General features: G+C 40.0%; 1 protein-coding gene across 1 annotated transcript; it reads right to left on the bottom strand.

Annotated features, from left to right (window-relative positions):
- LOC110397406 (zonadhesin-like) lies at nucleotides 2-13,902 on the bottom strand (the record flags this gene model as incomplete). The annotated part of the gene is made up of 10 exons (XM_021393645.1): nucleotides 13,817-13,902; nucleotides 8,311-8,360; nucleotides 8,071-8,220; nucleotides 6,305-6,567; nucleotides 5,834-5,915; nucleotides 4,158-4,223; nucleotides 3,647-3,891; nucleotides 3,187-3,470; nucleotides 2,281-2,558; nucleotides 2-336 (listed from the first exon to the last, which is right to left on the bottom strand). Coding segments are annotated over exons 1-10 (1,839 nt in total), but the record flags the coding sequence as incomplete, so codon positions are not given.

Genomic DNA, 14,926 nt, shown 5'->3' with positions numbered 1-14,926 from the left:
ACTCGGGTTTCCCGTTCTGCACTCCACAGAACTGGCCTGCAGGGCACGACGCACTGGAGCACTGCACTTTGCCTCCTCGCGTGGGACACGTGCACTTGGACGAGCAGGTGTTGTCGGTCCAGAACTCGGAGCCCACCGGGTAGTGCTGCCCGTTGTGCCAGCAGCCGCACTGCTGGCTGGGCACACATTGCTTGTTGTAGAGCAGGTACCCGCTGTCACATACGCATCCCTCCACGCATGGCAAACTGCAGTTGTATGGTGCCACCGGATTAACACATGTTGCAGGGCAGGCTGCAGCACAGGGCTCATAGTGGCTGTTGGCTGGACAGGTGAGTGCTGTGGAATATAAAAGATTAATACACAAGTTCATGTTTTACGTATTGAAGTATTTGGGTTTATTTCATGGCATATTTTGTTTTGTTCTGCAGTCTTGAGGACACCCTGGAATCCTCTGGCAATGTAATCCATGCCTTTCATGGTTAACTGCCCTTTAACATAGTTCATGGTTGTGGGTCCTAACAATTTCACTCTGCAAGAATTTCCTACCAGATCGTCTACTCTGGTCAGTGTTTGCTTTTCTCTCCTGCATTGGGCTGAGGATATCAGTGTCATGTTATTTGTCCTTGGCATGTGCCTGATTTAGGCTATAGGTAACACTTCATTCTAATCATATCGTAGCTTCTTGATTCATATTTTTTTCACTTCCTGAAGATATCTTATTGTCTGTTAAATAATCAGTACGTAGATGTACAAGCATCCTATTCTCCTTTTATACCTTGTTGCACGTGTGACAATTCAAAAACAAAAGCTAAGCTAATTCAAAGTTTTTCTTTGAATCTCAATCTTCAGTCTCTTTCCAGCTTCTGTACACTTACATGATGTAGTTCAGTTTTTAACTACATATCCTCACTCTATTTTAGTCTGCTTCCTTAAGCAATGGAGATCGCACGATTACATTGTACTTTTCCCTGTCCACCCCCCCATCAATTAAAACTGACCCAGAAATAAGTTAGTGAGGTTGGTAGAGGACAAAGGCATAGTTTGTAATAGGAGCAAGGCAAGGAGGAGAGATCCTGCAAGCTCCTGCAGCAGAAAGAACAGCTACCGGTAAGGTTTACTCCTGCTTAAAACCCATAGAATTTATGTGGGAGAGAGCCTAGCAAAGAAAATGCTCCAGCAAGAGATCACAATCAATTGTGATACAAATGTCCAGAGTAAATTTGGCTTCAGACACTTCACTATTTGTAGACCAGTATCTTTCTTGAGTCTCCTCATCTCCCTCAGGGCAGAGGGCACACAGGGCACAGCAGAATTCATTGATTCCCAGATCTTCTGCTCAGTTCATCAAGCATTTTTCTGCTTTGTCCTGCTCTCTTTACGCTGATAGAAACTCTGAATTTCAGACATCTTCACTGTTCCAGCTCAGATCTATTCCTCCCACCAGTTTTGATTTCATTGTTCCTGTGGGAGCAACAAACTCTGATCCCTTCACCGGCTACCTAGTCCATGCTCCTTGCACTTAGCTTAGCCACTTTCAACATGTTCTTCCACTTTTCCATAGCCTTGTAAGCACATTCACATTTTCCTTTCCAGAATCTACTTTCCTTCTCAAAATCCAGGGCCTCCTATTTACCCCATTCAGCATTCCTCTCCAGTTCTTAATCAAAGCTCCTTTCTCATTGCCCCAGACTGCCTGGATTCCTTATCCCCATGTGCAGCTCTGCCTTTCATCTGCTCTGGCTCGTACCCCTTCTGTGGTCATCTGCCTTAATGTGCTTCTGCTGGGGTTTCTGCAAGAGGAGAAGACATAACTTCCCTTCTGTTATCAGGGTGCCTGCTCTCTACCCTGCAAGGTAGAGAGGCTAAGAGAATAGAATAAGGTAGCTCAGCATCTCTGCAGGGAACGTGGGTGATGCTCTCACACGTATACTAAGCAGGTGCAAAATGAGATTTTTTTTCTCAGAGACACTAAAGTTTAGGCACAGCTTCCTCAGAAGGTAAAAAACCCTCAAAGGTCCCTGATACACTTAATACCCTTGAACAAAAATATAGGGGCAGGAGAAGAATTCAAAAGAAAAGCCCCCTCTTTTCATCAGTCTTTCTAAAGAACTCAAGGACTCCAGCTGAGGACTACACATGATCCTGAAATCTTTAGCCTGAGCAGTTAAGATTCACGATGTTACAGGAACTTAAAACCGTTTCTTGTAATGCTCTCTCTTCAGGCAGTCCTAATTATATCCCCCCGACAAATGGTAATTTCCAGTAATCTTTGATACGTACGGCAGAAGGTTGCGTTTCTCCACGGTGTCAGCTGGACTCCTGCAGCTTGGCACATATCTGCATAAGCCTGCAGGTTTTGACAGAGGGCTTCACTGCTCAAATGAAGCTCACAGAGATCATACTGGCAGTCTTCAGAATAACTCTGTGGGTCAACTACTGAGTGGCAATTCTGGAATGGGCCGTTGGGATCAGTGATCAGACCACAGTATTCACTGCTTTGGATCATATGTTTTTCATCAGCAGTGCAATTTGGGGTATGGCCATCATCTGGCAAGCACCTAGTGTGAAAAAAACAGATGTGGAAAATGTCGCTGGTGAACTTTGCATACAACTGCACTCGAGATATTTTTCAAATCCCATCTAAGAAAACTACAGGGCTGGCCCCAGACTAAGGAAGACTTCTTAAAGATCTACATTTCAAACAGGATAAGACTTGAGATTTTAAAATGATCTCAACTTCACAACTTTTGTGATGCCTGTAAGAAATTTAAGCATTAATTTTGGCTTTAAGTCTAAAAATACGCTTTGTACAAGTAAGACACCTGGGAAGGGCAAACAAACGGCAAAAGCGTTCAAAGTTAAACATCTCTTGTCATGAAATAACATCTTGCGTAATTATAAAATCAACAGTGAAGTATCTCAGAAGAGTTCTAGCAGGACCATCAATATGCTACAACAATAGCTGGAAGCCTAGTGGGCAATTGCAGGGGTTGTATTCAATTTTTCTCTTTTTAAGCGCACTTGAATTTGCTACAAATTCTTCCCAGACTTGCGAAAGAGCTACACAGACAAGAATATATTTTAGTCCATATTCCTGACATTTTGGGCCTACATACAACAGTTGCTTAAAGTACTGCTCATGACGTAACTCCCAGACAAGGCCAGACATCCTGACTGCAGTCCTACCTTGAGTCATTGTAAACTTGCCAGCTGTTTCCAAGGCTGGCCGAGTCTGTTTCCATCCCTCCATCTGGGTTAAGGAAGTCATCTTTTTTGTCCCCGTTATAATTTCCACATATTCCACAGACTTTTGATACATAGGTACTGGGAAGAGTGATTTCTGCTCTGTGATCTCCATCAAACTTGACCTTCAGCCCAAAGTCAGTGGTAACCACAACATATTGTCCGCTGAAGGAAATGCTGACACTATTCGCCAAGGTCAGAGGGAGTACCTGGCTGACTCCATCAACCTACACGGACACAGAAGGACAATCATTATCATCACTTCAAGACACGTACTTTTAAGGCTGATTTTCTTAGACCACCATCCTATACAGAGCAGAGGGCTTCTACAGTGAGCCCGTACTAGCATTAAGAACACACAATGTCGTGTTTACTGACAATAGATAGCGGGATCCAGCCTTACCTTAACAACTCCGTTTTTTCCCAGATTGATCCTGTAGCCATAAACATCAATGTCCATGGATTGGACATAGGACACGCGAGTGTTGCTTCCTCTGTGTTCGTTGGCCGCTTCCACGTTGAAGTAGGGCAGCGAGCTGTTGTTCTCACACAGCTTGGAGAGGGTGTAGGTGCAGGTGCCCATGAAGTCATGGCGCTGCTTATCAAATGTTAAATAATGAGGATCTCCATGTATACTGCAAGTTGCTTCTGGAGACGGGAAAACAGAGTATGTTTCATTAACATATTGGTGCATCAGAAAAGACAGCTCATGCCTTCACTGTGCTGCGAGAAAACATGGTCGTCCCCATTTTGTAGATTACGTATGAAAGAAATGAAACAGCAAAGACAGACTTTATGGCCTAAGGCAAGGCCGCAGAAACACGCTCAGATACATCAATTCAAGTAGCACTGGTAGAATGCACAGCTGCCCTCCTCTAAAACATTGACTATCACACGTGATTGGCTAAAATTACCTGTCACAGGAGGTGGCACAGGTACTGTTGGTGTAGGTGTTGGTGGTACAGGAGTGCTGACTGCATCTGTCAGTAGAAAAGACAAGGGAATGATGAGTTATAAAATCACACAGTAAACACCACATACAAAGCAGCATACACAGGTTTCTACTTACTGTTCACCAGCATAAAGTTAGAATATTTTCACTGAAGAAAATGGAATAGTCTATATTAAAAAATGAAGACATGCAAGTTTTGAGTTCTTAGGAAGCTCATCTCACTACTAGCTTGGTGACAGTGACTGAGCTTGTCCTAGTATGCTTCTCTGAAACTGGAAATGAATTTACAATTGGATATGTGATTCTCTCTGGTTTGTTTCTTAAAGCATGAAGGTCATGCTCTCTGCAAGCGTTGGCAGGCCTGGAAATGGGTAGCCTGCCAGCAGATGCCATATAACAGAAACAAATGACTCTCAGGACACTGGTGGTTTCTACTCAGAGTTTTGTTCTTTCTACAAAATGGCATGTATCTCTTAGGAATGTAAGGAATGAGCTTTCTACTGACAGATATAATAAGCAGTGGTGTTGAGTCTTTGCTGATGCTCATTTTTGCTTCTCAGTACATATTAATACATATTAGCATCTTCTCCACTTATTATTTATCCACCACAAAGACATATTCTAAAACAAGTCCTCTTGGTGTGTTTATATGTGTGTGCTAGCAACCCCAAGATGGATTGTAGACACACAGTTTAACAGAAGGAGGAGCTCTTCTCTAGTCTCTTGGAATTACATTCGTGCACCATCCTGTGGCTGAATTGTGTGACAATAAGCCTGGAAAAATGAACAACTGGCCTTCCAAATGGGCCTCAAGTATTTTTCACAGTATTTTGTAGAAAATTATATATTCTCAGGGTATGAACATGAGTGGAACTCTTCATCATCCAAAAATCCTGGCCAGTGTAAATTTAAAACATTTTACTGACATTAAATGAGTAGTGTTTCACAGAGATGTCTATTAAGACCTGATAACATTTTCTGTACCATACTCAGCATGTTTCTTGTAGAATTCACATCTTGTAAATTTTGCATTCATAATAGAAAAGGTGGGGTGAAATTGTGATTAATCTCTGGCTCCAAGTCTTCCACAAATTGCGCAAGTCAAGGCTGATTTATTAGAGGGTCAGAAATCAAGCTCAAATTACTCATTTATAATCAGATATGATAGTGCAAGTCATTATTATTGAGTCACCATTATATTTTTTAAATTAAATATGGCAGTTCTGTGTATTTTCTGGATCATACTGGACAGAGATTTGCTGTAAAAAACGTTTAGAACATTGGAACCTGGAGCTGGACTCTATGATCCTTGTGGATCCCTTCCAGCTCAGGTTATCCTATAATCCAAGACCTTGGCTGGGTTTAGAGATGCACTTCACAATTAAGGTTTGTTGGACCATGTAAAAATGGCCACATTTACAGAGAAGTGAATAGTTTATTCTCTGTGTTGGTGGCACTGAGGAAAGACTTGGGAAGGATCTACAATAAAAGAAGTAACAACTATATGAAGTGAGCTGGAAAGATTTTTCTATTTTTCTTTTGTGGTTTGGTGTTATGAAGAGTTTCTATATTGTAACTGGAATTGAGTAATTGTCAACATCTTAAAGACAGATGAGAAAGGCACAAATATAGACTTACCACAGGATCCATCTCTTACTCTGACATTGTCCAGTGCCGTATCTGCATACTCTGTCAGTCCTCGGACAGCCTCAAAAATGACCTAGGCAGGATGCAAAGTGAATCACTGCATCAGTTGTTCAGGTATATGTGAGAGAATTTCCCCCAACGTATTTTCATAATACTCTTTCTGGTCTATCTCTAAGGGCATCCAGTGAACCAGTGGTGGAATGTGGGAAGCAAGGAAAGAGAGAGCAAATCAAATATATTTTATCTCCTAGCTAAAAACAGCAGTAAACCTCAGGGAGTTGTTTGTTTTTTTTTCTTATTATTTGGCATAAAGCATGAGGGCATTATAATTACAAAATATAAACCATGAAAATCATGGTTATTGTTTCTAGCTTACACGCACAACCTTTTACAGCCTGCAAAGGGAGGGCAAATCATAAATGCTGACGCTGTACAAATAAATTTATTCTGAAAATATATTACCTTTATCTTTCTCTGTGCTGGAAAAGTATGTGTGACAGCACCATAAATCCAAGAGGAACTTTGGTTTCCCTTCCGACTCCATGCCATAAACTCCCCTGTGCTGTCTTGTATAAGCACTCTCAGTTCATTCCTGTCTTCTGACCCGAACATATAGTACCAGAAGTCTATGCATATTTTTTCAGAAACCACAATATTTGGGCTCTCAAGCCTGTTAGTGTCGAATGGGATCAGATTACTTGCTTCTTGGTAGATGAAATAGCCTTCTGCACAGTGAAAAAAAAAAAAAAAGTCTGAATCCTTCTAACTTGTTAGGTGTCACTTAAAACTGAAGTACAATTCAACTCTGGAAGAAATCAAGCACATAATTAGCAGAAGCAAAGTAGCAAATGTTTGTAATTTACATTGCAATGGTTAGCACTGTGTAGTTAGCTAAAGTACAATGAGACCTGGAGAGTAAAGCAAATATATCCTATCTCACATGAACAGTTATTTTGGGATTGCAAATAAAGATATAGGCTTCTTTCAAGAGAAAGCATGTCCAGACACAGCGCCCAACTTATCCTCATTCAGTTTCCCCTTTCCTCTAAGAAAAATAATGTGATCTACTATGCATTTGCAATACACCTTCCCTTCCAAGACATGATCTAATGATAAACAAATTCCTGGCACAAAGAAAATTCTAACCCCCCAATATTTGGTTTTGTCTCAAAGCAGAGGGATAAGAAAAAAACAGACATTTCTATTAATATATTAGGTTTGACATTATCAAAAGGAATCAATCTTTTCAAAATTCAGAATCTCACACTATTTGCTTTTGGGATTTAAATACTTTACTCTGAACTTGTTCATTATGAGATTACATTTTCCTTTACTAAGGCTGAAGCTTTTTGCTTCCCATCACATCTCTGTACTAAGATGAAAACTACATTCTGTCAGTGCAGTTATGTCAAGTCTCTCCCATCTGACCATGGAAATGAGTAAAAAAGAAATGACCATTTCTACTTTATAAAACATTACTCCACACATAGTATAATATTCAGTCTACTGTTTTAGGACTTTATTAATAGTAAGAAAATGTAAGTAGCATTTGAATTTAAATGGACCATGCCAATTGAAAACATATGTATATATTATAAGTGACCTTTCCGGTCTAGGGATAATTGCAGAAAACAGTATGACTACAGACTGATCTCCTATAAATGAATCTTCTAGTGCAAGGCTGATGGTTCAAACAGATAGAGATGGAGCCATATTAAACACTCTTTTAATGATATGACCACATTAGATCTCAGTTTTTCAATCACATGTAGCTGAGGACAAGATTTTTAAATACGTTCTTTAATTTCCGATCTTGTAATGCTTTGCTAGCATGAACATTACCCAGTGTCAGTACAGCAATCATTACATTTTTTGGCATCAGCAATCACTACATTTCTTGGCATCAGCTGGTATCACTGTAATTTGACGATAAAACTTCTTTTGAGTAATGATCTGTTGAATGTCACTGCATTCTTGGTGAGATTTTAAGCAAGAAGTAGCTAGCATTCTTCTACTTTCTTTCACTACAGTGGTAAATATTTCCAATCTACGATGGGGCAAGCCAGTTTAATCTACCTGTGACTGAATATGGTGAAAAGTCAAAGACAGGTGTCAATGAAACTGACTTATTTTGAAGGATTTCATTAATCTCCTCATGAAAAAGAAAGAAGAAAGGTGGTCAAGCTGTCTTCAAAATGAAGTAAACAATGCCATAAACAAGCACTTACTTCCATCAGGATAGTCTCCATCAGGACCTGTTCCATCAGTCGGAGTCTCATGCTTGGTTCGTATCCATACTCCCTGGTTCACAGTGCAAGGTTGGGTCCAGTCACAAAATGGTCTTGAGTTGTTGTTAAAATCACATCTAGTGAGGTAAGCTGAAACACAAAGCAAGGAAAGTAAGGAAAAGGAGACATTATATTCAAAATCTGCCTTGGACATTAACAGCACTAAGTATAAGCAGTTACCTGTTTCAGGATTCCACGATCTCAAGCCACCAGTTGGTCTGTGTTTGATCCTGCCAAGACAAATAACACAGTGAAACCCTTACAGATTTAGTGACTCAAAAATTGTTTAAGAAAGAATGTTGGGACTAACAGATGTCATCGGGTGTTCTTACTGAATTACTGCCCAGACTCAGGGCCTCATCTGTGTCTGACTCCTTCCCTTCCCATCTATCCTTACTCCTTCATTAAGAAGTTCTGAGCTAGAAAAAGATGTGATATGTTCACCTCATCTGAGTCTAGAAGGATCCTCTCTCTGTATCCCTCTAAAATGAACAGAGACCAACTCAATTAGGCATGGGGAGCTACAAGAGGGATGGCAAGGTACAGTGAAGCTCAGAGAATACCAGAATAACACAAAAGATTTGCTGTTAACTTGTTTGTGTCAGTCATCCTCACTACTGCAAAGCAAGACATGCAAATGCCAGTTAACTGGTGTGTCACAAAATTATCTGTTATTTGTTGGAAGGCTTTTGTTTCCTTTAACCATTACAAATATCTCATGACCACAAACCGTCATCTCATTCAGTTTTTCTTCTGACCTACCCTAAAAATGCTACAGGGCAAGGGCAGTTAGAAATAGATATAGTCCTTGTGGTGCTACAAAATCCTGCAGAGATGAGATGACAAAACCAAAGCTCTGTCACAGATTGCAAGAAAGATGGCTCTGTTCTTTGGGTATTTTGCATTGGAAAGGAATTTCCAGGACTGCAAGACTACAGTAGCTGCTCTTGACATGTTCTGATGGTGGTCTACAGCTTTAGGAGGCAGGCACAGTGCCTGCCCCTGTGGTACCCACCATCCCAATTGTTCTTGTTCTACTTGACACAGTATAGAGAGAATCTGTCCTTAAGCAAAGCCATCACAGTGGATGTCCCCGCAGCCAATCAAAATCTAAGCAGAGAGATTTAGAAAAACTAGGGAGGTTCATAGTAAGTATCATATACAAACAGAATCTACTTCATCACTGAAACACATCAAGCAACTGGAAAATAGACGGAGCTAAAGCTAAGGAGGAAAGAGGTGTGAAGATAAGTAAGAACTTTTTTTTCTTTCCCCACAAGACAGCTGTAACAAGCTGCCATTTAGTTTCTATTCCATGCTATCTTTAAACCGCTACATATCAAAGTCCTAAGGCAAAGGTTACTGTAGGCATACATAGAAAGTCAGAAGCATTTGATAACTGCAGCAGATCTCCCCTTCAGATCTGCCATTAGAAATTCACGTTACACATTCTCTCACAGACAGCAGCCAATGCAGAATTTGGCAACAACAAAATTCAGCCATTTCCTCTTTTAAAAATGACATGGTTTAATTGTACAACACTCCACACGTAAAAAGTTAAGAAAGGACATTTATAATTAATGGTAACTAAGTTTCCTGAACTAAGGTACATTCAGTGTTGTGCTACTTACCCTGTGGTATTCAGCACTGAAATACAGAATAAAATTAAAATACATTGTAAGTGCCAGAGGGTCCCCATGCTAGAAGACGGTCAAGCCTTCTGTGTGGCAGTCTACATAGTAATCCACGAGCTGTACTCAGCAAGAGCGAAGTGAGGACAATTTACAGTGCAAGAGAAGAATATATTGACTAAAGGGTGGAGGCGACTATAAAAATTCTGTCCAACCCTGTTCAGCTGAGCTTCCTGGGTAATCTACCTGAAGAAAAGTACATATTAACGGAAAGCTCATACTCTCCATGAGATGTTTTGGCACCCTTCACTGCCTACTGGAGAAAATGATTTGATTTTTTAAATGTTTATTGCTACTCCTGTATTTTTAAAATGTTTGTATTTTTATAGAGATTTATTCTCACACTGACAGTAAGATAACTTCCATAATTTTAAAACTCCTGCCCAGCTTTCATTGCTAGTGTAAGTGGGATTTCTTTTATTCACTGAACTTTCTCCCTTCTGTTAGTTGTAAGCAGAGAAAAATCAGGTTGGTTGTTCCCTCTGCCAGCTGGGCCTTTGTTGTCCTGCGTCCTTTCTACTAGGGTCTGTAAAGAAATGGCTTGAAGGCTGCTAAATTCCCTATGTCACCCAGATTTTATGAGTGATAAGAATCAAAGGAAAATCAGAACATATATAGTATTTCCTTGCATTGCCTTCAAACCCGACTTTTTCCCCATTTTTTTCCCTCTTTTATTTCTTCTTCTTTTTTTTTTTTAATCTAAAAGGAAAATGATTCTGGAAGTAGGGATTTCTGATTGTAATTCTGAGGATTAAGGTCATTAAGGTCTCTGTTTAAATGCCTAGAACTTCCTCAATCCTATCTCCTTTACTCAGCACAAAATATTTTCATTTGTCATTAAGGTGTAACTGAGGAAGGAGCTAACAGAAACAGGAAAAAAGGAAGAATTAGGGAGGTTGAGCAGGACCATAAATATATTTGAGGTTAATTTGCCTTTCCTGAGGTTGCATTCTGCTACAAGCCCTTGACCCACAGGACCCCATCAAAAGCCATCAGATGGATATAGCTGATGTTCACTTGACTGGTAAGCCTCCCTCCCCAATGAAAATCTCCCTAGAAAATGCATGCGTTTTTGCCAATCAGTACACAAGGAACAGCATTTCTGTGATTTAGAGACAGAGGAGATTTTCTCCCTGAATAAAACCATTGCCCACACTTTTCCAATTCAGTTGGGGAGAACTCAGTGTGAGGGGGAGAATATAAGCAACCTTCAATTAAAAGTTGCATCGAGCACATTGCTTTTACAGCAGGGCTGCTGAGGTGTCAGTCCAGGAAGTGATAATCTGGGTAATAACTGTCCTTAGTACTATAATGGGTAGCCTTCCCTGTATGCTCATGCTTTCGTCCTGCAGACAGTTTATGGATTCCTCATGAATCTGATGCTGCTCTGTATGATTCTGACAAGATATGAATCCATTTGCAAACAGCCACACAGGCCTTCCTGGTGAGGAGATACTGCCCACCTTGGACGGAAATCAACATATAGTAAATCTGCCCATTCAGATGATGCAGTGTCTCACTCATGGAAAAAATGCTTCCACTGCCTGAGCATTTCCTTCTTACACCTCAGTTTGACTGGCAGGCCCTTGCTCAGCCATGCCAATTTTCGGCCTTCCCTGTTTGATTTCTTATACATGAGAATGGAGAGCTCTTGTGCTCTAAGAAAGGTGTCCTTATAGACTTTCCAGCGCTACTCGGTTCCTCCGTCCCTAAGAGCAGTTCCCAGGGAATCCCATCCACTAATTCTTTAAACAGCTGGAAATTCACTCTTCTGAAGTTCAGGGTCCTGACTTTGATCTTTGCCAGGTTTGTATTCCTCAAGATCATGAGCTCAACCAGGGTGCGGCTGCTGCAACCCAGACCGCCTCTGATCTTAACCTCCTTAACATGTTCAGCTGCGTTTGTGAGCACCAGGTCCAATAACGCTTCTCCTCTAATTGGTTTGTCTAACACATGGACCAGGAAGTTGTCTGCAACACATGTCAGGAGTCTCCTGGATTACTTACAGTCTGCTGGGTCGTTTTCCCAGCAGACATCCAGGTTGCTGAAGTCCTACTTCAGGATTAGTGCCTGCAAACATGATATAGCTGAAGCAAGAAGGCCTCATCAGCAATTTGGACATATAAAGTAAACATCTTTATCTGATTTTCAGGCACTATAAATAAATCTGTAAAGCGCAATGAGAAAGAACTACATGAATTTTAATTGAATTGACACCATTTAAGTAGACACAATTTGAGTACCAGTAGTACTATTGATATAATTTGAGTAGAAGGATCTATCTGTTATTTTACTCTTTGTTTCAGTTCAGGCAATAATGTTCTTCCTCTACCCTAACAAAGGTGTGAATCAGATTTTGTTGCACGCAAGACCTCTGTCACAGTTTCTGGAATTCCCAGTGCCCTCTGCTTTGCTGTTATTGACGTTGCGTATGAGAAAGCACCGTCAGACCTCTGCTTCCTTCAGAAAGCTGCTTATGTTGCACTCTTGTTGGAGCTACCTCCAAGTCAGTGCTTTGGTAAACCTCCACTAGGGAGTCACGAAACAAACAATCAAGACTCATAAATCCATAATCGCATACATTTAGATTATACAATAGTGCAATGAATCCCACCTTTGCTCTGTTGAGCAACACGTATTGATAGGCTGAGGAGGAAGTACATACACAAAAATTCCGTTGCTAGAAAATAAATGGATGTTTTTTGATGAGTAAAGTGTACTTGTGTTCTGTAGAGCACAACCTGAAGCTGTTTTTCAAACTACTGGCTCTCCAAACTGAAGCTTAGATTTGAAATTCAAACTGTCTTCCTTCTGAACTAACAGTTGTAATTACACTGCAACCAGAACATACATTCTTATTAGAATACAGACCAAAATTTCATTCCATTTCTTATCCTATAACAGAAATAAAAACGGTAACAGCTTCTTGGTCAGTATTCTTAGCTGTCAGCTGCCTATGAACAAAACTCCTGTGTGCAAACCACACTCATATTGTGACCTAAAAGAAATGTATTTTTGAGGTAATGTTCATGAATTTATTGGGTACTTACAATTGTGTGCTATGTGGGCAATGTATTACTTGAGTTATAACTGCTAGTGCATTTCTTATCTTTGAACTGAAATACATTATAGGTGTATTTCACTTCCAGCATATCAAATGGAAGAACATAATGTCCTTCCTGCTGAAGACAAGACACACTTTTACTGGCATTCCAAGTGGTATTTGAATAAAGGAAAGACAATCATACGTAAAAGTAACTTTTCCTGCATTTAGGGATGCTGCACTTGCAATCATGAGATTAGTATCAGTTTATAAAAGCCTAGAAATTTTCTCAAGTCTCTCTCTTAATAACAGATGAGACATAAAGGATACCTTTGAATAAGCATTCTGGGAGCAGACGCCTGGCAAGGGGACTCTGCTGATATTGATCTTTTTGAACTGCTTTTTTTTTGTGTAGGGATTTTTCAAAATTATGTTTATTCAGTGATAAGCCAATCAACTGCCTCTGTGTTGCTGGAGTTCAGCGATTTCATATTTGCGTCTTGATGTTTTGTTCATTTATTGGCTGAGATCGACATTGCACAACAAACCTGTGGAGTGCAAAGACCATTCTTTGATGCTATTTTATTTCACAGAGTAGAGCTGTCTATTTCCATCCAAGCGTTTGTTTGTAAAACCAAGTTAGCTATAAAGAAAAGGGGATTTTTATTACTGTAAAGGTTTGATTCTTGCATTGTCTCAGTTTCAATATTCTACATAACAGTTAGTGGTTCTGGTCCTAATTCATTCTAGTGTAATCCTGACTCATTCCCTGTAACAAAACTGGTAGTAAACATGCAGTTGTTTGTAAATGTGGAAATCTCATGTTTGGATTAATGAATACTGACATTTTTTAAAATTTTCTGCTCACTGTAGTGAGCTCCTGTGAAGCTGATAAAACCTGTGTTGTCCTTTCTGTTCTCAGTACTCCAATGTTAGCAAGCTTTTCACTTACTTGAACCCCATTTTAAACAGCCGTTTGTGCTTGGCTGTTTTCATCCATGTATTCCAAATGAACTGGTGCAGCTCTTTGCCTTCCATCCCTTTTGCATCCTGAGTAATCCTGTAAACCTCTTAACTCTTCTAGTTGTTTCAGAAAGGGTGACTTCTTCCATCTGTTACCTCCTGGATAGGGCTGCTTCTTCTCAAGGTATAGTCTATGGCCACTTCTTACAGGAAGAGAGCCCTCTGGATATCCAATGGCTCTTGTAGTTAAGCTATCAAACCTAGTTACTGCAGTTGCTTTACCAAAATTTCTAGTACAAACTGCTCTTTATTTAAATTAATAGAGATGGACAATCATGAATTTTGCAAAAATGAAGAAACTTGTCAACATCTATTCATACAGCATTTGCTGATCTAAACCCTGCTTTTCCCACAACTACTGGAGCTGCTACTGCTCACCATTTGATTACACTCCTACAGGAAAACTCACCAAGAGGAGATTGAGTTGATCTAAAAAAAAATCCCAGTCTAGCAGTTCCTATTGCTTTTATAAGTGGAGAGAGACAGTTAACCTGCTGTTCACTTTGCCCCTAGATGATAAACTAAACCCACTCCAGACCCTATCAAAGTATGAAACTTGTGAAATACAGTATTTGTACTCTGTTCTAGGAGCTCCACATCTGAAATGAACTAAACTGAAACTGAGACCATCTGTGTCATTCAGAGAGAATGATCAGCATTCTGCTATTTGCTTTGCAGTGGACTGTATTTTTAAAAGAGTATATGAGTTTTTAGCTGTGCCAGAAAACAAGGCTTATGTCTCGGCAGGTAAGCAAGGTTCCTCATCAGCAAAGCATTTTGGACTCTAGATTATACATGGGTGTGTTTGCATACTTACACATAAAGATTTTTGTGAACAAAGTTTAGCAAGTATTGGTAACCGCAGACCATTTCCTGCTCCAGTAACTAAAGACAGTTGGACAGCATTTTCTATCAATTAAGCTCAATGTGATATTGTAAAAATCATTTCTGTATAAAGAATAGGAGGAAATGCTCTGGTTTGGGTACTGCTGGTCTAAATTTAAACTTTATATGTTTTGGACCTCCAAGGTTCCATCTT

This window comes from Numida meleagris, chromosome 4 (assembly GCF_002078875.1).
Source record: "Numida meleagris isolate 19003 breed g44 Domestic line chromosome 4, NumMel1.0, whole genome shotgun sequence".
NCBI lineage: Eukaryota > Metazoa > Chordata > Aves > Galliformes > Numididae > Numida > Numida meleagris.
Note: the sequence above shows the minus strand (reverse complement) of the source record. Positions and strands in the feature narration are given on the sequence as shown.